General features: G+C 44.0%; 1 protein-coding gene across 3 annotated transcripts in view; it reads left to right on the top strand.

The window, feature by feature from the left end:
• The window catches only part of LOC309664388 (low-density lipoprotein receptor-related protein 12-like), a 147,209-nt gene that overhangs the window by 41,528 nt on the left and 78,137 nt on the right, over positions 1-27,544 (top strand). For 2 of the 3 annotated variants that reach the window (XM_082469667.1, XM_082469666.1), the window contains exon 2: positions 8,663-8,856. The exons of the other annotated variant lie outside the window; for it this stretch is intronic. In XM_082469667.1, the coding sequence (XP_082325793.1) occupies positions 8,810-8,856 (47 nt within the window). In that variant the 5' untranslated portion in view covers positions 8,663-8,809. The remainder of the gene's footprint in view (positions 1-8,662; positions 8,857-27,544) is intronic. 3 annotated transcript variants of the gene reach the window in all.

Genomic DNA, 27,544 nt, shown 5'->3' with positions numbered 1-27,544 from the left:
TACAAGTTAATACTCCAGGTTTTAGCAGGAAATAAATACACATGATTCGATTAGCAGAAAATGCTTAGGCCTGGGCATCAGACACTAAATATTTTCTTATAACCTGGAACGTCTGATTATTTGGACTCTGCAATATCCCAAATAAGCTGTGATGTAAAATTCACTGTTTTTTACAAAGAAATGTTAGAAAATGGAAAGAGTGAATAATAATTTAAAATATCTAGACGTATATCAACTCCCGATATAAATCAGAATATTACTGAATACATCAAAAATGTTTGATGCAAATCTTATAATAATAAACTTGTCCCTCATATTTTTTCATAAAATCGTAGTTCTCCAGTATTTCTATCTTTTATTCACAGGCTAGGTGCCTGGTAGAACTGGTCAGTATTCCCAAATACTAGTCTGAGCAATTCAGATGGCAATAAAAGGGCTTGCAAACCAGATTTTTATAAAGGCATATGAATGTACTGGGGACTTTTTGCCTCTGGATGTCAGATTTTTCATTCTGTTTATCTGTGCTTCCTAAAAGTTTTTAGACCTATTAGGGCCAAGACACATTCTTTTTCCGATTTTTCTTAACAAATGATCCTGCAGATGCAACTGTGGGTATTGAGTGCAGTGGACAGGCCAAATGTAATAGCATCCATGTAAAATACACCCATGTTCTAAAGCACAGAGCACTGTCTTGGTGACCAGGCAACTTTATTAAATCACGGCATGATGGTAGCATGTGAGAGGAGAAGCCCCCAAATCCCAGGGTTCGTGCAGACCCTGCCGTACAGTTGTCACACAGAACTCATCTGCTCAGATTTTCCCATGGTCCTTTTCAAGGTCTGGAGTCTCCAGGTTACCTCCATAGAACCTAAGATGCTAGATGAGACAAACCAGAACAAACCAAACGTGTTTTTCAGCGTTGTCAACAACCTTCAGGGAGGCAATGTTGTCATTTCTCTCTACCAAGTAGCCCAAATTATAGCACTACCCCCAGAATAAGGCAGTCTTCAGTCTCTTTTGGATTCAGTGGACTCTTTTGAATGGGTGAACATCTTCCAGGGATGCTCAGATTTCTTTGTTCCTGCTTCTTTCCAAGACAGTGTTTGGGTTTACAGAAGGGCTGGTGCCCTCATGGAGCTGGATGGTGGGGCTTCTCACGTTGCGGCTCAGCTCATTGCTATCTGCTGAAGGGAGTTTGTCTGCTTTTAACGCTGAGGGTTACTTGGCACCTGCTCCTGAAACCTGTGGCGGATTTACCTCTTGGTAAGACCGTGTTCCCAGGGAACAGATCATTGTCCCTCCTGGAAGGGATCTTTGCGATGTCACTTCTTGCCTCCCTGAAGCCTGACCATGAGTCTCATTTGGTTTCCAGCCTGAGCAGCCTTGGTTACAGGTTTAATCTGCCTTTACCAAGTTGACCTTCTGTTCAGATCCAGTCAGACTCTCATCTCACTTCTGTGCCCCCTTTTGATGGCCTGTGGGCAGTCTGGTTCACCGTACCAAGGGGAAAAAGATCGTCAAATGGTTTTGTCCTGGCAGTTTAGTCCAGAGGTAACCTATCACTTCCACTCAGAGCTTGTTGGCCAGAGCTGGTCACATAGCCCCACCCAACCACCAGGGGGCGTGGAAATCGCAATCCTCCAAGTGCCTGGAAGGTAGAAGAAGGGAAATAGTTGGCAACCGTTAGTAATGACTACACAGTCCCCTACAAGGTGATCTCCCAAAATTCCAAATGGAAGCCAAGACAAAGCCTTTCCACAGCTTGCTTATTCCTCTCACTTTTCTGATCCCCCTGGGACTTCGCTCCTGAGCAAGGTGTCTGAATCACCCTCCCACCACCTTTTACCCTTCCTCCATTTCCTCTCTTTCCCACGATCGTCTGGGTTCCCGTCTCTTCTTCCTGCCAAAGAGGGAGACATCACACGTCCTGTTTCCTATTTTCTTAGTTGGTCTTTGCCCTCCCTGGCTTCGCTAGGGCTTCATGGGATAATGATCACCGGCTAACAGGATTTACCGGAGAGGAATGAAAAACACAACAGTTTATCCTTGCAAAATTATGTCTGTGTTTATTATCTGCCCAGTAAGTATCTTATGGTGGCCACAATTTTGCCATAGTATTTTTCCAAAAGTAAGTACTGCCTATGACGTACTTGGCAACTTCCCAAAAGATATGTGGAAGCCCTTCTAAGCACTATCCAAATTCAAAAATAGTTGTCTAGCAAATTCTACTCTGTTCTTTTCCAAAATAATTCACTTTTGTATCATGTATAATATACAGAAATGTTCATGAAAGTTATTTATTTAACAGTATGTATCCTTGACATACACCATGATGTCTTTGTTTACTCCACTTTTAATAAATATTATTGGCATCCCTATGGAGATATATTTTGTCCCATCACATATTGCTTTACTCATCCAATGCAATTACATTGCCTCTTGTAGGGATATTCCCTTTTTCTTGTTTGGAGTCACTGATGAAAGACGTACCAAGTGAGGTGACCTTCAATCCTGCCAAAGGGGTGAGGTTCAATTAGCAACCTTTCATGAGGCATCTGGGATCACTAATGATCAAAGCACACAGGAGTCTTGAACTTCTGGTTTAACTTGTGGCACAGAGACTGGTCCAGGAAGGCCACAGCCAGTGGCAAAGGCTAATGGAATATCTCAGTGGACCCTGTGGTCAGCTACTCCCACCTTTGCTCTGAACATTAATGAGGAGCTTCTGGACTAGGGGCTGACTGGAAGATGGTATTTCAGGGGTTCCCTGTTCTCTCTGTCCTGTGATCCTTGCAGTAGACTCTTCCCTTGTTGCCATGTTTCCTCCAAGGAAATCCAGTGGAGCAGGCTTTTCTCCGACACAAAATAATGCCATACTTTGCTGGGGATGAATGCCTACACCCCAGAAAAATGCACCTTTGTCAGTAGTATTTACATTTTGTGATGCTCAGACCTCATCCTTTTTGCATTCTCATTTTACTACTCTATTTTGTATAGCAGCTCGTCTGTACATATCTCTTTTTATCCAAGGCTTTCACAGTGTGCTTACAAATTGTAATGAATTCAGCTACATAACATCACTAAAGAAAATGTAAGTTTTACCATTAATGGACTTTTTTTCCAAAGGCTTCTGGTTAACTGAGCAGTCAAGTATGGATGGATAATTTTAGTACTCATGGTTTTATTTCTAAGCATCTCACCCTTGCATTTCCTGACATGATCCTACACTGAATTTAATTAAAAAGAAAAAGGAGCTCTTGCCTTAAGAAGAGTAACGGTGTGTTCCTGGGAAGTGGTGGGGGCCTTGGAGCAGAACGCCTGGCCTCCTGCCCTTCTGGGCATCCTGGATTCCCCACTGTTCTCTACATATCAGAGGGAGATGCAGCTATTCTGAGTGGCCTCAAGAATGATCTGGAATCATATCTGTTCTGAATAACTCAGGGGGCCTCTGAAAGATGCACAATGATGCTTTTATAGAATTAGACCAGATCTCAGAGCTGCATCTCTCATAAACATGAAGATTTCACGGGAGATGCACAAATAAACTTGGTCATACATTTTATTCAGTCATGAATGAGGTACTTAGTACATGTTCGGATGGTTTATAGGCTTGCTGGGCAATTCGTATTTTACTTCTAAGGTGAGAAATTAGCAAAATCATCTTATAGTCTTGTCAATACAGAACTTCAAACACATAAGAACTGCAAAGCCTGAGATCAACTCAGATCTGAATGCCTCGCTACTGTGTGTTTCTTTAAAACTTGGTCAGGAGTGTCTATGAGAGAAGCAAAACAAAACACACAGTAGCAATGGATTTTTGTTTATTTTATGCAGAAAGAGCTGCAGCGATGAATGTTAATTGCCAAGGGCATTGAAAGTTGTCCCTCGGGACACTGCACACAGAACTTAAGGGAGTCACGTGTGAACAGTCACACTGTACTTTTTTTCTTTAATATCACTGGCATTTAATTTGAATCACAAATTAACAAGTATACACTTATTTTTTTTTTAATTTTAAATTGTCTGTTTACAAAACCATTATAGGGTATGTCTGCATTTAGTACAGGAATCTGTTTTACAATTAGGCAGCTCTGTGTGATTTTTTCATTATGGATGCACTTTTTGGAAAGCTACCTGTTGTCTCCTGCTCAGGCTGCTAGCAGACTGCAGGAAGCACAGCAGAAAGGGAATCAGAGGTTACCTAGACAGGTCCAGAGGGAGGATTTCTGCATTTTTTACATCCTGATAGCCAGAAATGGTATATGTAGATAGTTGGAATTGCTCCTTAAGAAATCAGAGCTGGAGCAAATGCTTAAATTTCCCTCAGCAATGTAGGCAGGGTTGTGACAAAAACACCAATATATAAATCCCAGAGATCTCTGAGTGGGATGGTCAGGGAGCATCCCCAGGGCCTGCCACCCTATGGCCCCTTTTTCCTGGGAACATCTGTTACTCCTGCTTATCTCACCCTCTCCCCACTCACCCAGCCCCGCCTGGAATCTGGAATGAGTTTTCTGTGAATTAAGATGCATTTAAGTGAGGAAAGAAATACACAGAGCTTGATGAGTTCCCATTTGAGACAATGTAATGAAGATCTTGGAGGGAAACTTCCCTTGGTTACAATTTCAATTTAGCCATTTACTTGCTTGACATTTAGATGCCCTGGAGATAGGTTAGTCTGTTCACTTCAGATTATCCCACTTGACTTTGCTCCCTTCGGTATCTTTCTGCTCTGGACCTTGTTCCAACTTGAAGAAGGCATGAGCTATTCTCCTTTTCACCTCTGGGTAATTTCCACCTCTGGGTAATTTCCCCCTCTACACAAAGCTGACGCTCATTATGACAGTGCATGCCCCGTGGCCACCAGGGGCAGGGGTCATTTTCATCTTGATCAGTGACCAGAATAATTAAGGCCCTAGCTGAGAGTTTCCTGTTCAGCCTTTCCTCTCCCCAAAGACACAAGTCACTGCCTGTGTCTGAGCCAACGAAAGGTGGGGGAAACAGTCACACAGGGATAACTAGAGACAGAAACCTTCCAATATATCTGCCAGTATATCACTATAAAAGACAGTCTGGTATTGATAAGCAAACAATACTGAATAACTGACAAATCACAGGGATATGTTCTTAGAAGGGGTAGAGAATGAAAAGGGAGCTAAGCTTTTATAAAATACCCTCACCCGAACCTAAAATGATTGTTTTTTGCTTGTCTGCAAAGCAGAGACTGTAACACCCGTCCCACTTGCCGGGTGCATGGAGGAGTTGTGAGGTAGCACTTAGAGCATCTGGAAGGGTCCTGAACACATCACATGCTTGTGACAAGTTTTGGCTTTCCTCATTTTCTCTCCTTTATCTAGTATAAAGTGGCAGGTAACGGGCCATTCAGTAATGAAAAGACTGCAATGCCCCACACTCTGGATGTCACCCCTCTTTCACCATGACTGTCTCCCGTCTTGCTATCATGTATGGGAGAGAAAGTATTGTGCTAGATGCTCTAACACAGCTTCTTGTTGAATTCTCATTGCAGCCCTAAAGCATACCTATCACACTTTGCTGGGAGGGATGTTTTGTGTTCAGTGTCCTAAGCTGTGGAACCTTGTTCTGTGCAAGTTAGACCCTCTGGACATGTTTTCCTTTGTATGAATTGTGACACTTCATTCAACTAAGGGGCTGAGGTAGGAGACAGGACGGTGACAATGGAAAAAGACAGTCTGTGGTGTGGTCAGGGGAAGAGCTGGGTGGGAGGGCAAGTGCCTTTCTTGTGGGTTCAGCACTGGTGACTCCAAAACAGTAATTGCAAATCCCTGGGCTCTGTTTCAGGGGGTGTTGGTTCCCAGGGGGAATTTACTGAAGATTTGCAACATTGAATAATGCAGGCTGATCAGTTTCAGAACCACTGCTCTGCAGCTAAGAGCTGGTGGGGCGGCTGTGCTCAAGCGTACCCACTTTAATGTTGTTTCAGTGTATTTTGTTTTGTTTTCCATTACAGAGCAGTGATCTCCCTTACCCGTCAGTAAAACTGTTCGGGGCTCCCTAACAGTCCTCAGGTTACATTTGTGCATTTCCCACTTTTTCCAGTCATTAGAAAAAAGGGCATCTACCCCGGTGGACTGCGTGCATGGGCGAATGCACAGTAATTCAACATCATCACCCTACAGGGGTCTGGGGATTACGCCGTGGCTGTGTTACCCAGCTGAAATGAATTGCTTTGCAGCACAGGGAATTCTGCAGTTTCATTACTTTATCAGAGTACCTACTTAATCAGATAGCTTAATTTGCATACCAGTAGCACCTTCTCACCACAGGTAAGGAATATGAAATGTTCAAGGTTGATTACCTGCAGATGGTGAAGAGTGGTTGACAGAGACGTGGCTGCATCTGTGGGAGAGGCTGGTCCCAGGGCAGATGCTGGAAGCATGCTGACGCTTTTTACTCTGTTGCGTTTCTGTACATGTGGTGCCCGTGTTGATGGTACTTCCTGCTTCAAGAGAGATTAAAGATGACAGAGAAAGATTGTGAAATGCAAAAAGAAGAAGTATCTTCAGTACATTCTTTACAACCTTGATACAAAGAATACAGGACATTTAGCAGTTTCGCAGAGATTGAAACTGATTCATATAAAACTTCAAATGTAGAACCTTTAAGTTAAAATGATCAGCTAAATGCCAACACCTAATTTCTGACTTCTTTTGGCAATTATTATAAAATTACAGGCAGTTGCAGAGTAATGTTACTTGGGACTGTTAGTTAACCCTCAGCTAGAACCCAGAAGGACTTATCATTCATCAAACATTAGATGGGACCTTTGCACAAATCAGTAGAAGTAGCAGGGAGGTGTTGGGTGGTGATCAATCTTGTTATTAAAGACAAAGAAAGACTGAAAACTATCACAGGTTGGAAGACACTAAGGAGACAAGGTGACTAAATGCAATGTGGGGTTCTGGAACAGAAAAAGGGAGTTAGTTAGTGGAAAAACTGGAGACATCAAAAGAAAGTTTGTCGTTTTGTTACCATTGTACCAGTGTTAATAGCTTAGTTTTGATCAAAATACCATGGTGATGTCAGATATTAACATTAGGACACACTGAGTAAAAAGTAGACAGGAACTCCCTATCCCATCTTTGCAACTCGTTTGTAAATCTGAAATTATTTCAAAATAAAAAGTTTAATAATGCATTACAGAACAGCCAGAGTTGTGGCATGCTTAAGATGTGGATCAAAGGAAAAGACATTGTGCTTTTGGTTGAGAGGAAATTTTGGAATTTTGGAATAAAGATTGCAGGAAATGAGGAAATCTTAGAAAGAATTTGAGTTTTAAAGAATTTGTGAGCTTTAAATTTTGCTAAGGGTTATACACGTAGTGCCGTTAGCAGAGGACATAGTGAAGCAACAGATGTGCCCACTTGCTAGTTTCACCTCCACACCCTGATGTAAGCGCTCCACTTCCATTTTCCTTTGAGCTGTCTTGTAACCATGTCACACACCTCCTGACATGTACTTGGTCGTAACAGCTTTTGTAAACAGGACATGGATGTTAATAATAGCCCCTAATAAAAGAGATAATAAATGTTGTCTAAAGTGTCAGACCTTATTATGAGAGCCTCAAATTAGATGTCAGGACAATGGGGAAAATTTTTTTTAAAGCTAGTTTTTTTGTGTTAAGGACTGTTTACATGACACTGTGTTTTCTAGACATGGATAATTAGCAAAATATCAGTTCCAGAATGCATTTCAAACCTGTTTCCCAATTTTTATATTGCATAATAATTTAAATTCAGAAAATTTAATATGACATCTAAATCCAAATTCAAAACTCATGTTTCTGTTAAACTAGAAGAACAAAATACATCAATAATACATTCACAGGTATCCCTAATTCTTCGGTGTCTCACAGGCACTGGAGAAAACAAAGCACAGTAATTTCCACTCTGCGCCTATTGTCTTGAATACCTGAGAAACTCCTCCCCATTCACTTCCTCTGGGTTCTCGCTCACCCTCCTTGCTGACTTTTTAGAACTCTCCCTCCCTGCACAGAAATCACTTTCACCTCCACCCCTCCCATATTGCATTTCAAATTGTTCTTTGAAATGTCTGCTTCTCCTATGAGTCTGTAAGCACCATGAGTGTAGGACTATGCCATAGCCATCTTTGTTATCCCAACATTCAACATTGTACTTCCTCATGCTGGGAATCCAGAATTAAGGTTTTCTAGCTTTATTTTCCAACAAAGGAAAGTTTGTTATTTTCCAACAAAGGAAAGTTTGCCCTTTGTTTATGTCCAACAAAGGGCAAGTCATGCATTGAAGCCAGTAACGACACTAGTTCCAAGCACTGATGTAATGGCATGGTGTTTAGTTGTCCACCTATTACATTAAGCAATTTCACTTAGCGGGACACCCCAATACCAGAGAGTCAGGGGTTATGAACTAAGAAACAAAACAATTAATATAGGCTTCATCCATTTAGATTTAACCTGTGTTTTTATTTTGTGTTTGTGTGTGTGTATGTGAGTGTGTTTGTATAATTCTGAGGCATTATATAATGCAGAATTTGAAACTATGATTTTCATACATCTTATTTATGACCCCATTCTTACAGGTTAATATAGATTTCAAAGATTTCTCTGTCTTTACCGGTTTTTTTATTTTATTCCCACAAAAAGGAGCTGGTGGCTGGTCTCCCCTTGTGTCAAATAAATACCAGTGGCTGCAGATTGACCTTGGAGAAAGAATGGAGGTCACAGCTGTGGCCACCCAGGGAGGATACGGGAGCTCCGACTGGGTGACCAGCTACCTCCTGATGTTCAGCGATGGCGGGAGGACCTGGAAGCAATATCGACGAGAGGAAAGCATCTGGGTATGTGCTTTATTGAAAAGCAGTCTGTCGGAGTATGAATTATGCCAGTTACTGCATGTTGCTGCCCATCTGTCAGATCAAGTATAGAAACAGAGCCTCCTAAATTACTTGAAAATGTTTCCACTGAATGTAAGCCACATGTGACGTTCCAGAATACACCGTCCATGGCTAATTTATGAAATAAGTAAAACAATTTTTAATGTAGCGAAATATTGAAAATGTCTTCCCATTATTCCTTTAAATAGTGTGAAGTCTAAGGAATAAATAAGTCACATACGACTGATTTTATTTTTGTTTGATAACAAACACAATAGTTTATATTGCCTCAGCATTTTTAAATAAAGCAAATTCATTTTCTCTGTGCCCTCTGATAAACTGAAATTTCTGAAAGACCCTGAACATGTAAAAATAGATGTAATGGAGAGTCTCTCTGTGGAGGACTTGTTGAGGGATATGTTGAGTTCCTGCTCCAACAGGAACTTGGGCACCATGTGGCCCCTTGTAATTTATGGACAATAGATCCCTAGCATTCTTTGGAATCATAACTATTTTACATCAGTGACATAGTTTCTACTTCTGATTACATATCCATGCTTCTTTTAGAAGAATTAAATTTTGTTTGCTTAACTTTTTGAATATTAAAATTTATGTAATTTATTCTATATTTAGCATTTCATATCTTTAAATCACAGTCTGCTCTGAATGAGAAGCTCTAAAAGTAGAGTGTTGTAAAGGTCTGCAGCAGGTTTGCAATTGGCTGATGGGGTGTGGCCTGAAGAAGATTCATCAGGTGGAGAAGAAATTACTGTTTTCTTCTTCTTAAAAATATAATTTAGATGGTTGCCAAGAGCCAGGGGAAGGGAGTAATGGACTGCAAGTGTTTTAATGGAGACAAAGTTTCAGTTTGAGAAGATGAAAAAGTTCTTGAGATGGAAGGTGGTGATGTTTGCACAACAATGTGAATGTTAATGTCCAGAACTGTACACTTAAAAGTGGCTAAAATGCTAAACTTTTTGTTATGTATATCTTACCACAATAAAAAAGACACAGTGTATCTTCCATTTAATTTAGGCTAAGAATGTTGTATAACTTAAGAATTTTTTTTTCTTAATTGTCAGAGTAAGAAGAAAATTGTCAGCTAAAAAGCCGTTATGTCTTAGCACATAGCTTATCTATAAAAGTAACAGGCAACAAAATGATAATATTCGTTGTGTAACAAACTGCCCTCATTTGAATTTCCTTAGAACTCTGTAACTTATTATAACTTAATAGATTGTGGTCTACTTAATTTCTTATCCCTGGAGCTTTTATTAGTTAGTCAATAAATGTTGATGCAAATTGAATCAAGAAAAACTAGTTAGTTGTCTAATACTAGATAAAAGAACAAAGTGGGAAGGGCTATGTGAGTGTTTTTAGGGCTGGCTGACCTAAGGTTTCCAAACAAGTAATTGCCATGTGTATGATCCGAAGCAGATATTAATGTTGTGCTTATTCTAAGAACACCAAGTCCAAAGCAGGGTTAAGGTCAATATTGCTTAAGTAAGTTAAAGCTTAATGAAACATCTACTTACATAGAGAACTTTTGTTCAAAATTAAATATTATTTTTCAAAATTAGTTAACTAATAGTTAATGCCTACTTATTCTTCATTGTATTAATTAAGGTTCATATTTTCGCCCGGCTCCAATCCCATTTGATTGAGCAACTCTAACAATTCTTGTTTTTAGTTAAGCAGGTTGGAGAGGAATCATATGTAAGCATCACCCTCTGCTGATTTCTTTAAAGGTCAGGCACCCTTGGGGAGGTAGGGTCAAGAATATAGTGGCATTATTAACCCTAGATCATGCAGGTGAGGACAGAAGTGGACCCCTCAATCCTATCCATCCTATCACACAATAAACATGGGTAAAGTGGCCTGCCTTACACTCCTGCTGAGCTTGCATCCCTCCCTGTGTCCCCAGCACTTCATGGTGCCTGGGGCCGAGCACGTTGGTAAATGTTTGCTGAATTAAAACGAATGAGTGGAATCTACGTTCTGGCAGGATGCCTTCCTTAGCTCCCTGCTCTGTGCTTCTCTGTAGCCCTTGGTCTCAACTTAGTGATCCTTGAAGCTCCAGTGGAGGTGTTTCTCCTCTCTTACATTTTGAGCTCCTTTAGGAAAAGGGCTCATCCTCACATCTTCTGCGTGCACCACCGTGGGTTAAGTGAATTCATCTCCTAATCTGGGCCCAACTATACACAACTGGCATTGACAGCAGTAAATCACACTAGTTGATGATTCTGACATTATACTCACAGTTTCTTTAAAAATTGGGCTGGTTTGGCTGCTTTCCAGACCTCTCACAAAATGTCAGCTGCTCTTAAAAATCAACCATACACCTTACCAGAGGTTCTACCCCTTCTTCACGTGGTTGTTTTAGATATGAATTGCTGATGTTAACTTGAGAATGAATTTAAATTTTAAAAAAATGTCCTTGAGATATTATACTCTTCATTAGTGAAAGTAATATGTTTATTCATGGTGCCATTTACTTAATTTCCTATCACTGCTTTAACACATTTTCATGGATTTAGTGACCTAATACAGACAGAGTTATTATGTCATAGTTCTGTAGGTCTAAAGTACAGTAGACCTGGCTGGGTTCTCTGCTTAAGGCATTTTTCCTGGAGGCTCTGGGGAAGACTTGTCCTTCAAGGTGTCTGGAGATTCCCAGAACCTTCCCCAGGTTCCATGATTTGCTGGGAGGATTCACAGGACCAGTGTGTAGTCATACAGCTATGATTTAGCACAGTGAAAGGACACAGAGCAAAATGAGCAAAGGAAGAGGGTGCTTGGGGTGAAGCCCAGAGGAAATCAGGCCCAGGTTTCTACAGTCCTCTCCCAGGGAAGTCATATGGGACTAGCTTAATCCCCCAGCAGTGAGTTATAGAAACCCACATGGAATATTACCAACCAGCTGAGCTCATATACTGGGGGCTGGTCATGTAGGCACCCTCTGCCTTGCATGTAACAAAATCCCAGACTCCCAGAAGGAAGGCAGGTATTGAGTATGAACCACAGTGTTTGAACAAACATTAGGCACAGTAAGCCACCTTTATCATTAGAGTCTTGGGAATGGGCCAGCCTTGCAAGCAGGCCTTTCAGAGGGCAGCAGTCAGGACTGCCCTCCTGATGCTTCTGCATACACACTCACTCACTTCCTTGTGGGTGTAGGACTGAGACACTGATCTCCTGTAGGTTGCCAGCTGGGGGCTGGTCTTTGCTCCTAGAGGTTTCCCACATCCCTTATGCTTTCTGTGTGGCCTGTTCTTGCAGCAGGGGGTCAAGTCCCTTTCATCTTTAAATTGCTCTTTGTTCTTGTTCTCCTTCTGCTGCACCTCTCTGATTTCCTCTTCTTCTAGCTGGAGAAAGTCCTCTACTTTAAGGGCTCATGTGGTTAGACTGGATCGACTTGGGTAATCCAGGACAGTCTTCCTAACCATAATCCCATCTGCAGAGTCCCTTTTGCCATGCAAAGTAACATATTCACAGTTCCTTTCTTTAGGGCCTGGACATCTTTGAGGCCTTTCTGCCCACCCCACTGTATTTATACATCTCTGATTTTTTTTTCTTTCTGCATTTGGTATCCTTTCCTAGCAAACACATTTCTCATTGGATCTGAAGATGTTTTCCAGAGTCATATGAAGTCATGTTGCAGGGGTATCTGAGCACCTGCTCGCAGTTGGTGTGTCACAGGTGTCCCCCCTGAGAGGCTGCTGCCCCGCCATCACTAGTGTAGCTCTCACCCACAGCAGTGTCCCCAGCTTGTGGTCTCGCTGATGTAACCTTGACCCCCAGCAAGAAAGACTGTGTATTGGCTTTCTTCTCAGGAAGCCTCCTTCTACTTTTATAAGAAAGTCCAAATCAAGCACTCCTTCTCTGGCCTTAAAAGTTTTGTGGATGTTCTCCCTGTCATAATTTTTTTTTTTCTTTTTTTTTTCCGCACGCCGCTTGCCTATTGGCAGTCCCACTTTGAGCCCCACCTCCCGCTCTCCGCCCGCGAGACCCCTCCCAGGCAGTGCGGAGGCGGGGTTTAGCCGCCGGCCGGCGCAGACACCGCCTCCCATTGGCCATGCGGCCCCGTCTGTCAGTCTTCTGTTAAAGGGGCCACGACCGCCCCGGAGCTGGTTTGCGGGGGGTGGGGGGAGGAGGGAGGAGGAATTTTTTGGCGGGGGCAGGTGGGATTTGGGGGGCGCTGGTGAGCACCCCTGGATCTGACGGCTGCGGCCTCGCGGGGGGAGGCTGAACGGTGAAAGGGGCAGGGGGCTCTTTTAGGGGGTAGAGGGCTGTGAGACCGTCAAGGGGAGGGGGGGGTCCCCAGCGACCAAGCCGGAGCAAGAGACGCGGAGCCCGCGCGAGCGGCGGAGACAGGGCTCCGGAGCCACAGATCCGGGCCCCGGCCGCCGCCAGGGGCCCCGCCCGGTCCCCCCACCCCACCCCACGTCCCTCCTGCAGCCCAGCTCCGCCCGCAGCCGCCGCGGACCAGGTAGGTAAGAGCCCAGCCCGGCCCGCCTGGCAGCGCCCATCCCGGGGACCCGTCGCCGAGCTTCCCCCGCCTCCCTGAGATCCTGGATTCCCTTCTTCATCCCCTGGGACCTCAGAGCCCAGATTTCACAGCCAGACCCCAGAGACTCAGGCGTGCCCCTCCCGGCTCTGAGTCCCCAACCGAACCCTGGAATCCCAGGCGTACTGCCGCCTGCGCCTCCTCCGGGGCCCAGGAGGCTGGATTTCCCAGGTCAGCCCCAGAAAGCCCCTCTGGACCTAGATCCTCCTCCTCGGCCCAGTCCTGGGAGCTCCAGACACCGGCCGCGGCTGTGTCAGACTCCCCCAGCTAGGGCCGGCCGCCCCCCCCCCCCGTCGCGTCCGCATAGTCCCCCATTCGCGCACCCAGTCTGCCCATCTCTGGTCCTCCGGCTTGAACAGCCGGCCGAGTCCCTCAGTCCCAGCCGGCTCGGCGGCCGCCCTGGACACAGGCCCGCTCTGGAGCTGTCCATGGTCACCGTTCTCGGCAGCCTCGCGTCCCCCATCTCCTGCTGCTGCCGCCGGGGAGGCGGCGCCGGCGGCGCGGGGATCTCCCCTGCTGCGCCTTTGACCTGGGGATACCCAGGCCCTCCCCGACCTGGGCGCCCGGGCCTCAGGGTTCCGCTGGTCAGGCTCTCAGCTCCACCCTCAACAACCCAGGTTTCGGAGACCCCAGCTTCTACTTGAGGAGTCAGGGCTTCTGAATGTTCCTGCCTGGTGCACCTTAGGGATCTTGGCATCTGAAGACTCAGATCCCACCGGGCTCTGGGAGCCCTGTCAGTCCTCACTTCCTCTGGCTAAAGGCCCCAGCTGGTAGTCCTCACCCCCTCAGGATCTAGGAATCCAGTTTTCCAGCTTTTGCTCCCTTCAGAGGCAGTTCAACAGCCCCTGTGCCCCTCAGACAAATATACCCATCCACCTGGCACCCCAGCATCTGCCCCCTTAGGGATTCAGGCGCCATGACTCTCTCCCTTTCAGGGACTCAGAATGCAATTCTTAATGCAATTCTCTGGCTTTTACCCACGCTGCCCCCTGGAGACCTAGATGCCTTGTCCCTGATCCTGCCTCCCCTCAGGGACCCAGGAGTTCAGACCCCACCTTCTATTCTGCCCACCAAAGCCATCTACCCCTGCCCTCCATCCAGCAAGGACTCAGGCTCCAAACTTCCATCTCCTGGCTTTGGCCTCCACAACGACTCAGGAGTCCAGTTCCCCAACTCTGCCACCCGCCACCCCAAGTATCTAGCCACTCAGCTGTTACTCTTTTGAACCCAAGTCCCTACAGCCTCACAATTTCCCATCAATTTGACATCTCTGGTGGCCTTGAAATACCCTGCTTCATCTCCATATCATCTCAGTTTCTGGGCTCCCTGGGGTTTCCAACATTCTCCCCTGAGACCCAGCTTCTTGAGATGCTTCCAGCACTCCATCACGATTTTTTCATATCGTGATGTCACATCCTTCGAGTACACTGTCAGACTGGTGAGCCAAACATACATCCCTTCCTCCAGATGTGTTCTATGGCCTAGGTTCATTCTGTGATCTAGAATTGTCTTCCACATTTCCACCTAAACATAAGCCCTGGCAATGCTTCGTGTTCTAGATTCTTCCTAAATCCTAGAACACTCCCAGTCAACATCTTTGTTCCTTTTTCACCCAAGGTACTGTTCTAAAGTCTAGGCTAGATGCTAAATTCAAGGCACGACTTTCCCCAGGTAAATTGAAATATCTAGCTAATGCTCCCAAGCCAAATTCTGATCTCACCCTCCTCCCCTTTGACAAGTTCCTTTTTTTTTTTTTTTTTTGCTGCACCATGCTGCTTGCTGGATCCCCGACCTGGGATTGAACCCGGGCCCTCAGCAGTGACAGCACGGAGTCCTAATCCCTGGACCACCAGAGAATTCCCTACATGTTCCAATTTTTAAGAAGCCAGTCCTTGCTTATTTTCTTCTAAAATTTCATTTTGGGTGTGTTCTAGGTTCTAGCCACATCCTTGGCATTGTTCTAGATTCCATTCCCTTCCCAGGGGCATTCTAAGTGCTAGAATATGTGTGTTCCATTTATGTGCTCTAGCCTTTCTCCAAACTGTGCTATCCATTCTAGAATGCACTTCCTATTTTATTTTATTATATTTTAAATTTTTATTTATTTATTTTGGCTGCACTGTGTGGCATGCAGGATCTTAGTTCCGTGATCAGGGATCGAACCCACATCCCCTGCAGTGGAAGCGCCGAGTCTTAACCACTGGACTGCCAGGGAAGTCCCTGCACTTCCCTATTTTAGATTCCATCCAACTCTACAGTCTTAAATCTCGAGGATTCCCACTGAAGTGTTGTACATTGCATCTTCCTTCCTCAGGTTCTATGTTCTCGGCTCATCCATTCCCACCTTCTCTGTCCATCTTTTCCCTGGTGTGACCTTGGCTTAGAACTTGTCCCCTGGTGGATTGGGGGCTTCCTCCATCTGCCACTTCAGCATTCTAAACATGCTCTAGGCTCTCTCCTCTTTTGGAGTCTTCAGCCTAGAAATGTCCTCATTTCTAGAACACACCACCCCCATCCCCACCCCCTTTGCCAGCTCAGTCCTTATGCCAGGAAATTCTCAATTGCCAGAATGCATCTTTCTGCATCTTCCCCCAGGCGATTCTAAGTTCCAGGCAAACTCCTTGCTATTTTCTAGGTTTTCCTTTGCCTCCAGGGCATGTTCTGAATTCTAGAGCATATATTCTGCCCTCTGAGTTCTAACATTATCTAGATGCATGAGAAAACCAAGCATGCGATCTCTGCTTTATTCTGTAAAGATAAAATATACCTTTATACCTTCATCCCTGGTATGTTCTGAGTTCTAGATTATGTCTAGATTATGTCTCCTGACTTAGGTTTGTTATGTACTGCATTAGGTCTGTTCTTAGATATCATTATCCTCCCCTCTGTGTTTGGGGTTCTGGGGTGACCCAGGCACTCTTTGAAGTTATTGGATTGCTCTTGGCTTGTTCAAAGTTCCAGACCTGGGTTCTAGAGTATGCCCTTCTATTTGGCCCCATGTATGGATCCTACCCCAAGCACATTGTAAATGTGGAAGTGTATGTCCTCTCTGCACTCTGTACTGTGTCTTCTTGCACGTGGCCTTCTAGATTCTACACCCAGCCTAGCTGAATTTTGTTTCCTTCTCAGGGAATTTGAAGTTCTAGAGCAGCCTCCCTAAAACATCCTTAGTTGCATCTCATGAAAAGATTCTGGGTTTTAGATACCATGTTGGGTTTTGGTCTAAGTCTGGCCTGCCCTCTTATAAACATTTTCTTGAATCTGATCTCTGAGTGTTGGGATTCAGGTGTCTAGATTCCCAGACGCACCTCTTCAAAGACCCAAGGTTACAGGCACCCAGCTGCCTCCTCTCCCAGGTCCCAGGTCCCTCAGTCCCCTCCTGTCCTCCCAGGAGTCCAAGGCCCCAGTCCCAGGCTTCAGACATAGTCCGAATATTGGGTGGAGCTGGAAATTATCTACTCTGAGAACCGGTTATGCGTCTGCCTGAAGGGAGAGAAAGAAAGGAGGGAAAGAGTGAAAGTCCCTCCTGCTTTCGGCTCAGCTAGATGGACCCGTCTGACCTGATGTGTGTGGAGGGAGTGGCTCAGGAGACCTCCCTTCATCTCCACCCGTGGCTCATGCACCTGGACTCCTGGGTCCTGGGGGCCTTGACTTCTGAGTTCTGAGGGGGGAGAAGTCTGAAGGCTGAGATTTCTAGGTCTACGGTTGGAGGTTGAAAGCCCAGACTCTTCTGTCCTGGGAGGAAGGGGATGTGGTCTCTGACTCCTGGGACTGGGGAGGAGAAGGCTGGAGGCTCAGACTCCTCAGTCTGGGGGAAGGGAGGGATAGGGGACCTAGATTCCTGTGACCTGAGAGAAGAGGCAGCTGGATCTTGGACTCCTGCGTAGTGGGAGATGGCTAGCATTGTCCCCACCATTTTTGTTTTTCCCAACTGGAGTGGGTCTTTAGATTCTCCTGGAGCTAGATATCTAGATATCTGGGAAGTCGAAGGAGGCAGGAATTGGGCTGAATAGCAGGTGAGGACCATCCCTGTGACATTATACAGGTGACTACGTACCAGTGACCTAATTCTGTGACCCCAGTTTTGTGGCCTCCTGAAGACATGGTCTCCCTCGCCTGGGCCTGAGTTTTCTAGCTCATGCAGTAGGTTGAAGGGGATTCTCAGCAGGGCCAGAATAGATAGTGATGGGCGGGGCCTGAGTTGCTTGAAGGGGCGGGACTTGGACCAGAGCGGAGGGGCCTGCAAACTTTCCACATTCACTCAGGCAATGGGGCCCCCGGCTTTGGCTTCTCTGACTAGGCTGGGCCTAGATTTGCTGCCAGTGTCTGATGGAGTCTGACCTGTTTCTCCACATGCTCTCACCCAGGTAGCCAGGCCTGGTTTCCTGGGAGCAATGGGTTTCCGTTTATCTTGTGCCATGATCGGAATGGATGGGCCTCAGTTTCTTCTGTGCAGCGCTTGGGTTGTCCTGCCTCAGTTTTCACTATGTAGTATCCCAGTGACCATGCCTCAAGTTTCGCTGGTGTGCTTTGACGAAGCCCCTCTCGGTTCCCTGCCCCCTCCCCGTACGTACCCGCAGGCCAGCACCGCCGCCGTGATGTGCGAGGTGATGCCCACCATCAGCGAGGATGGCCGGCGGGGTTCGGCGCTGGGCCCGGACGAGGCGGGCGGCGAACTGGAGCGCCTCATGGTCACGATGCTCACGGAGCGCGAGCGCCTCCATAATTTTTTTAAGTGACTTTTCTTGTTCTTCTGGGTCTATCTGCTGTCTGTGCTAACTCTGTCCGCTAATACATGTTAACTCTTTCCAAATTCCGAAAACTCTGAGAAAAAGGTCTATCCTAACTGCTTACTGGAAATGGACATGAGATGATAATAAGACAAAAGGTCTTTACTTATGTTACTTTGGGCAAGTTGTCCATATGCTTTGCCACATGTCTGCCATGGAATATTAATGAATATGTGAAATGCAATGTATACCTCTCTAAATTCTCAAAATTATAAAATTGAGACATGGCTGGCCACAAAGTCTTTGACTAAAAGATTTGAGGACTGCAGGTCCAGTTACTGAAGGTTAGTTATCCAAATTGACTTTCTTAAAAAAAGAAATTATGTTCTTCACTGGTGATATGTTCCACTTTAATATTTTTTCTTAATGAGTGACTGCTTCCATGGCTGAACTGGATTTCTATGTGAAAATAACCCAAAAAATTAAACAAATACTCAGATCTGTGAAATACATTCCAAAAGGGTTTTATTTAAATGGAAATATAGGCATGTGTCTTACATGACAGAAAAGGCATCACCATCTCTCACCAAGGGATGCACTACATCTCAGGACATACAAACTCTTTTGATGTGCAGAGTAAATGTCCTCACTTGAAATGTAGTGGAAGAAGTATCACTGTTTGAACAAGTTTAGAAGGGGTGCATTTCCTATACGATGTGAACAATCATGGTTTATATCGGTCATTTAGTAAACCAGGTGGCTTGACCAAGCTTGGTGCTAAACGTCCATAGGACTTAGAAGATGAGTTTGCAGCTTCAGCCCAACTAAATCAGGAAGTGGCCAGAGTCTTAGGACGCTGAGGATCATAGAACAGCATTGCAGTGAGCAGTGCAGCAGATCAGTGATTACTGACAGAGCTCACTAATGTTTATTTTCTACTGTTTCCCTGAGAATATGTCAGCCAACACTTACATCAATCTACTGTGACTCTTAGATTCATTACAAGAATTTTGTGGGGCAGCCCTTGCGAACCAGGATTCTTACCTGCAAGCTAATGTGAGCTCTGAGCTCCCTGGGGGCCTCTGGACCAGGCTGGGGAGAGGTGTGGGCGCCAACCACTGTCCTGCTCTGAGTCTGGGTCTGTGAGCATCCCTGGTGGGCAGGAGAGGTCTGTGAGTGGGCAGCCTAGAGCGCTGGCAGTATTCTAGAGGGGTGTTGGGGCAGCTCCATCACCACCCTCCTGGGCACCTATTTGGTCTTCTTGGGACCCTATAGCAAGCCTTGTCCTTCCCAGACCACCTGCCTGCCCTGACTCTGTCTCTTCTCCCTCCCCGTTCCAGTTGTTTGGGAACAATGGGCTGACTCAATGAGAGCTAGGCCAATACCCACCTCTCCTCTCGGGAGACCGTGCCTAATGGTGTCCACTGCAATGGTGTCCTCTGTTGAGGCTTATCTGGCCCAGGGACCACTGGGTCCCTATTGGCCATGGGGACCTTTCCTCCTGCAATTCCTGGGTGTTTTTTCTTCTATTTTATCAATACTTTGTCTTCATTCTCATCTCCTTACTATTTCTCCCTCTTCTCCTCTATCCTTCTATTCTTTCCTTATGTATTTTTTTCACCTATCATTAAATACTTTTCTCCTTATTTCTCTCTTCTCTCTCCATTTTTCCCTATATCCCTCTTCTATCTGTATTGTTACAAATTCTAGAAAATCAACTTGAATCAGTCTAGGTAATTTGGGAATCCGACCACACGGAGAAGGGGAGGATTTAGCTGGGTCTCTGGAATGGCTGTAACTAAGAGGCAGCCCTGTCCTGTGCCTTCTGTGGATTAGCTTCTGGCATTTATTTTCCTATATTGGTTCAAAAATCTGAGGAAATGCTCGGATTTACTTGGCTCTGGCTGAGGGGAGTCTCAGATCTCACCACCTGTGAAGAGCTGATCTGCTCAGGACGGCTCCCAGGCCACCCTACACTTAGCACCGAAGCCCCTGGATTGGGGGGTGGGGCCATGTAAAGACTTGATGTCCACCCTAATGGGGGCACTTAGAATGGAGGGATGCTGGGAGGGCCATATTATCAAATTTCCTGTTCTTTGTCTCTCTCTCTCTCTCTTTCACTCTCTCTCCATGACCTTTTGCTTTCTTTTCTATTTCTCTGCTTTCCTCTTCTTATACATCTTATCTTTCTACTCCTCGCCTTCCCTTTTTCTTTATGAATTAAAGGACCTAGATTGCTATGAGTCCTGCTGCTCAACATGTAACCTACGGACCAGCAGCATCACCCGGGATCTTGATACAAATATGGAATCTCAGCCCCCACCCCAACCTATTGAATAGAATCTGCATTTTAACAAGATGAGCAGGGGATTCCAGTACAAGCTAGATTGTGAGAAGCACTGACTGGGATGAACCAAGTCCCATCTGTGGGGGAAATTGTTTTGCCCCTTAACTATCCTCCAGCTGCCTGGATCAGAGGAGACTGTGCCGCCTGCTCTAGGATGCAGCTTATCCCACACACGTGTTAGCCTGAACAGGTGATGCTCTCTGTAACAGGGCCTCAGGAAGCTTGCTCCAGTGCCCTCTGACTGCAAGACACCCTCTTTCTCCCTGATGGTCACCAACCTAGGGGGGCGGAGCCCAGGTATTTTCTCATTGTTATCAGTGAATAAAAATCAAGTGGTTAAAGTTAGTCCTATCTTTGAGAACTATAATATTTCCTGAATCGCTATACTCTGCATTCATTAGGAGTTTATTCTTCGTATTAAAAACTCGTCAGAACTCTAATTCAGAAGTTATATCCTTTATGAATTTAAGATGGAAATTGTTATTCAAAATGCATTGAATTAAACTTAGAATTTAAGTGCATTTTTCTTCCTATGCAGGCCCTTTGTGTGAATAAGGCAATCTTCTAGGAAAGGACTGGCAAAATATATTTGAGAAAAATAAGAAAAGAAATTACTTGAAATAAACATAAGTTCTAGTATAAATAATTCTATTTAATAGATTTCTTTCGCCTTGAAAAAATAGGTAGCAGTAGGTCCTTAAATGAATATAAAATAGACGTAGCAAATCGTTTGAACCTTTGTTCTTCTTTAGATCATTTCCAACCTAGAACACCAAGTAGAGTAATTAATAAGGCTAATTAATATTGTATTGAAAGATTCACAACAATCTCACAGTGCTCTAAGAGAGCAACAAAGGTGACCCCAAATTTGCAGGGCAGAAAAAGACACGGAAATACTGGAAGCATGGGGGTTGGGATGGGGACTGTTTGTTATACCTGCACCACTTCATTTATTTAAGAGAAAGAGCTGATGCACATATGGCAAAATATTTACCTTGTTAAAATAAATCTAGATTATCAGTACATGCATATCTGTTTTGGGGGGATGTTTGAAATATTGCATAATCAAATTAATAAAGAATATTGGATTCAGGTTTAAAAGAATTACGTTTACTTGGTATAAATAGAAAGATCATATGACTGTGTAGTTTCAGAATAAAGAGGGATAAGAAGAGTGTCAAATCATAATAAGAAAAACTGGACTCAGAGATAAGGAGGGTTTGTATGTAAGGAAGCAGACACTCTGCTAAGTGTGAAGCTCTATTGGTAGAAGGAGCGGAAATTCTCTTGACAGAGATTCCTGCTAATTCAGTCATTTAAATATATGTTGGTTTATTTCAGGTCTAGGTTAATACATTTATTGCTAATGAGTTGATGACTCAACAGAGCCAAGCCCCACATCAGGTAGGAGGTTGCAAAGAAGGGTCTGCAGAGTGTGCCTTGGCTGTCTGAGGCTTGTGCCAGCTCCAGGCTTGCCGATTTCAAGTTTGGCTCTGAGACTGGGTGGTTTTGGGCAGAATAGGAGCAGCATTTCAATGATTGTGTATCGATCTCTTCCATGTACTTGACCTTGTCAGGGACACGGCCCTCTCCTTCCTAACCATTCACCTCATTACGTCAAGCGCATTGATCCCCGAGGCAGTGACTTTGTACCATGGACAGTCTTGTTGATTGCACTTACCATTGTGGACCACAGTTGAATTTTCTGTACATGTCTCCCCCTTCTGGGCTCTGAGAGCCATTAGGTCAGGGATTAATCTCCTCAGAGGGCCAGGCCTATAACAGATTCTCAATAAGGAGTTGTTAGATTGAGTTAAGGAAAAGTTGCTGTTCTCAAACAGACCTCAACCCAGATGGTTAGTTAAGTTAAAACTTAGCCAACTGTGTGATGCTGCTTGTGTGATGGGAGCCTTTCGGTGCCAAGCCTAAGTGTAACAAGAGGCTTAACACTTCTTCCCCACAAAGTTGTACAAGGACGATGCCCTACTGAACCTGAGAGAGAGGTGGTTCCATTTGCCCTTCATTGCAGGTCTCAGTGACAATAGAGATAAAAGCTGGATTTGGTCTGTCGAAAACTCTCAGAGCAGCTGAAAAGGTTGAGGCAGAGAAGTGAATGAGACACCTGAGCTGCTACCACAAAGTAGCTGATGGGTCCCTGGAAAGCCAGGATCCAGTAACAACTGCCTCTTGCCAGGGCCAGCTGCATTCGGTGGGTGTGGAGCGTCCTTCCTTCCATTTGTCGATTACAATCCTTCCCAACTTGAAAACCTTCACTCGAATCCCTTTTACTCTGTACTAAAATTGTGTAGACACGCCCTTCTTTTTCTACTCCTAGGATTTTTCATTTTTATTTCTCAAGTATTACTTTTCTTTTGCCATATTTATTCACCTCGTGCTTATTTCACATCAATTCTGGCATCAGGGACTACAGCTTGTTTATCCCGATATCCTTTGTACCTACTTTATTGCTTTGCAAAAGTAACGATTTTGCTCATTTGAATTGCCAGGTGTTATCAGGTTGGGAGAGAGGGGTGTGGTGGTGAGTAGAATTTTAAATATGCAGCAGGATAAATAGCAACTCTTGAGACATCTTACAAATTACAGTTTTACTTTTCCTGGAATGAAGTAGTTCCAGAAGTGGTGTTATTAGAGATATATGGAAATTAGGATATATTTTATGAAAAAGGTAAATCTTAAACAGTAATATGAACAGAGTATGGCAGAGTTGTGGGGGAAATAGCTTTATAAGTAGACTTTTTTATTCATTTGGGAGATGGCAAAAGTATTGTTTTTGATCAAGAAAAGTAAATGATGGAAAAAGTGAATTTTTACCAAAAAAGGTGCTCCGGCAGCAGACTCATTGAAAGGAAGTGCTGCAGAGCCAAGTTTTGGGAAGGTGGAAGGCAGGACAGCCCAGGGAGCATCTCACCAGGGTTTCATGGAAATTCTTCCTCGTGACTGCAGTTCTGGCAGCTTAGCTTCATAGGATGTTGTACTAATAGTGGGTCTCATAGGGAATGACAGGTAAAGTCTACAAATTCTACAATTTGCACACATAATGTAAATGTACAGAAGGCACAGATTATGGTATGTACTTCAGGCTATTCATGGGTGATTTCCTGGGTCTGTTGTTTTGACATAAAAGACTCAAGTGGTTTGGTACCAAACTAACTGGGATCTTGCGAAAATGGCCCACAGCAGAGGTGGAGTGTTTAGAGCACTGCTGTGTTCACAGCCCTTGATAACTCCTATGGTTTCTGCACTCTGCAGTCCTATGCCACTTAACAGTTAGAACAATTTTCTGCCTTTGATGCAGACCACATTTTATATATTTGTATAGACAAAAGCAATGATGAAATTTTAAAATTTTGCAAAACAGGAAGACAGGCTTTGAGTACTTTTTTTTTTTTTCTTAAACGTCACGTTTGTTAACTTACTTTTTTTTTTTTTACTTTATTTATTTATTTATTTTATTTTTATTTTTGGCTGTGTTGGGTCTTCGGTTCGTGCAAGGGCTTTCTGTAGTTGCGGCAAGCGGGGGCCACTCTTCATCGCGGTGCGGGGACCGCTCTTCATCGCGGTGCGTGGGCCTTTCACTATCGCGGCCCCTCCCGTTGCGGGGCACAGGCTCCAGACACGCAGGCTCAGTAGTTGTGGCTCACGGGCCCAACTGCTCCGTGGCATATGGGATCTTCCCAGACCAGGGCTCGAACACGTGTCCCCTGCATTAGCAGGCAGATTCTCAACCACTGCGCCACCAGGGAAGCCCTTGAGTACTTTTTTTAATATTAATATCACAGTCTCAAAACTCTGAGATGTTGAGAATTTCTGATCAGCAAACCTCAAACTTTCAGAGTGGCTAAGATTAGGGCAGCAGTTGAGAAGCTGGATGCTGTTCAAGCATGTTTAAGGGTCTCAGACAGAGAGAAATATTGGTTTAGACCAGGGGCCAGCCAACTTTCTCTATAAAGGGACAGATAATAAATATTTTTGGTTTTGTAGACCATGCAGTCTCTGTTGTGACTCTCAACTCTGCTGCTGTGTGAAAGTAGCCAGAAGCAATATGTAAATGAACGAGCGTGGCAGTGTTCCAATAAAACTTTATTTAAAAAGCCACACAGCCAGCTGGTTTTGGATTTAGGTTGCTTACCCCTGGTGTAGTCCACTTTGTATCTATTTAAGGTATGATGTATGGATTCAGTAGGAAGAAATGAAAATTACAACATCAGTGTGACACAATGTAACCTCTCCCACTTGAACTCCACAAAACCTTTGCTAATACTCCTGCTTAGGACAGTCCTTTTCAAACTGTGTCCTAGAAAAACTTTCTTTTCATTTTAAATGTATGCATGTAATTTGATGTCTTTCAGAATAAGATATAGATAGTATACATCTGATCTATGATATTATTACATAGCATTTAGCATAAAACTAAGATTAAAAAGAGAATCAATTTAAAGAAAACTATTAAACCAATAAGAAGTGTTATACTGAGTACTTAGTGAGTGCCTGACACTGCTTCATGCGCTTTATACATATTTATTAAACACATCCTCACAACAGCCCTCTTATGCCCAGTTTACAGAAAAGGACACTGAGGCATGAAAAGTTCAAGTTCACTATCCTCAAATCACAGAACTAGTTAGTGATGTAACAAGGATTTGAACCCTAGCTGTCTGGCTGCAGGGCCCACACTCAAACCACCTTAGCACAGTACAGAGGATTCATGTTGGAGGTGAATAAAGTGATGATACAGGATGGGGATCCTCTTCCTCAGGGCGTGGGAAGCAAGCACTCTCAGACAGTGCTGGTAGGAGCATAAAATGGCATAAGATGGGGATATGCCCAAAGCATATACCCAAAGCGGGATCTTGAAGAGATGTTTGTACACCCATGTTCATCACAGCATTATGCACGTCCTTGGAGGACAATTTCTATAAAAAGTGTTCAATAGCACCCGCTATTTAGAGCGCTGAAGATGACAGCCCAAAAGGAGTAATGCTTTTAAGTCCTGTCAATATATCGTCTACACCAAGTAACAATTCCACTTCTAGGAGTTAGTCCCACAGGAACACTCAGAGGTGCACAGAAAGTGCCTGTAAGAAAACTAAGTGCATTGTTTACAGTCAAGATCCAGTTTTCTGTCAATAGGTGAACACAAAGAAATTACGATACTCCATTTTATGGAATAATATAGTATTATATGGAATTCATTCCTTTGAAAACAATGAGGTTATTTAATTAATTGATCTGTTTATTTATTTGAGGTAACGTTGGTTTAAAACATTATATAAGTTTCATGTGTACAAGATTATCAAATACATTTATTCATAATGAGATTTAAGAAACATTTTTTTTTTACATCTAGGAAAAGGGATGTATTTATTGTGCTTCCATTAGAAATTTCCAAGATTAACATATACGTATATGTGCATGTAAATATAATTAGACTATTTCTGGAAGCATACAAGATAAATTATTAATAGCATTTCTCATTCTGGGTAAAGATATGCCATGAGTACGCGATGAATGGTATTTTTCAACTACATGCGTATATTGCTATTCAATTCAATACCAGGTTTTGAAAGGATTAGAGGAAAAAAGCAAAGGAAATACAAAATAGTTTTTTAATTGTGGTAAAAAAAACATAACATTAAATTTACCATCCTTACCATTTTTAAGTGTACGGTTGAGTGGTGTTAAGTATATTCACATTGTTGTGGAATAGATCTCTAGATCTTTCTCATCTTGTAAAGCAAACTTAAACCCACTAAACACAAATTTCCCTCCCCATCCCCTCAGCCCTTGGCAAGCATCTCTCTACTATCTGTTTCAATGATTTTGACTACCTTAGATTCTTCATATTAGTGAAATCATACAGTATTTGTCCTTTCGTGATGGTTTATTTCAAGTAGCATAATGTCCTTGAGTATCCATATTATAGCACATGACAGAATTTCCTTCTTTTTAGGGCTGCATAATATTCTATTGTATGTATATCCCAGATTTTGTTTATCAGTTGCTATGGTCTGAATGTTTGTATCCCACCAGAATTCATACGTTGAAATCCTAACCCCTTAAGGTGATAGTATTAGTAGGTAGGGGGTTTGGGGAAGTGACTAAGTCTTCCACTAAGAAAGGGCTTAGTGACTCATAAAGAGGCTCCAGAGAGATCCCTACCTGATTCCAACATGAGAGAATGCAACAAAAGTCTGAGACCCAGGGCTTCCCTGGTGGCGCAGTGGATGAGAGTCTGCCTGCCAATGCAGGAGACACGGGTTCGAGCCCTGGTCTGGGAAGATCCCACATGCCGCGGAGTGACTAGGCCCGTGAGCCACAATTGCTGAGCCTGCGCGTCTGGAGCCTGTGCTCCGCAACAAGAGAGCCCGCGATAGTGAGAGGCCCGCGCACCGTGATGAAGAGTGGCCCCAATTGCCGCAACTAGAGAAAGCCCTCGCACAGAAACGAAGACCCAACACAGCCATAAATAAATAAATAAATAAAATAAAATTAAAAAAAAAAAAAAAAGTCTGAGACCCAGAAGAGGGCCCTCACCCAAACTTACTGGCACCCTGACCTCAGACTGTCAGCCTCTAGAACTGTGAGCAATAAATTTCTATTGTTTGTAAACCACCCAGTCTGTGGTATTTTGTTATATCAACTTGAATGGACTAAGAGATCTATTCATCCATCTACGGGCAATTGGGTTGTTTGCACCTGTTGGCTATTGCGAATAATGCTGTGATAAACATGGGTATACAAATATCCCTTCAAGATCCAGATTTCAGTTGTTTTGGACATATACCCGGCAGAGGAATTGCTGGAGTTTATTATGCTAATTCTATTTTTACTTTTTTTGAGGACTCTGCATATTGTTTTTTATAGTGGCTGCACCATTTTGCATTTCCACAAGGGTTCCAATTTCTCTGCATCCTCCCCTAAATAGTGTTTTTATTTGGTTCCCTTACCCACTGAAATAGCCTCAAGATATGTGGGGAGATGCAATCC

The sequence above is a fragment of the Balaenoptera physalus genome (assembly GCF_965194825.1).
Source record: "Balaenoptera physalus genome assembly, chromosome: 7".
NCBI lineage: Eukaryota > Metazoa > Chordata > Mammalia > Artiodactyla > Balaenopteridae > Balaenoptera > Balaenoptera physalus.
This window is presented reverse-complemented; position numbering and strand designations above follow the sequence as displayed.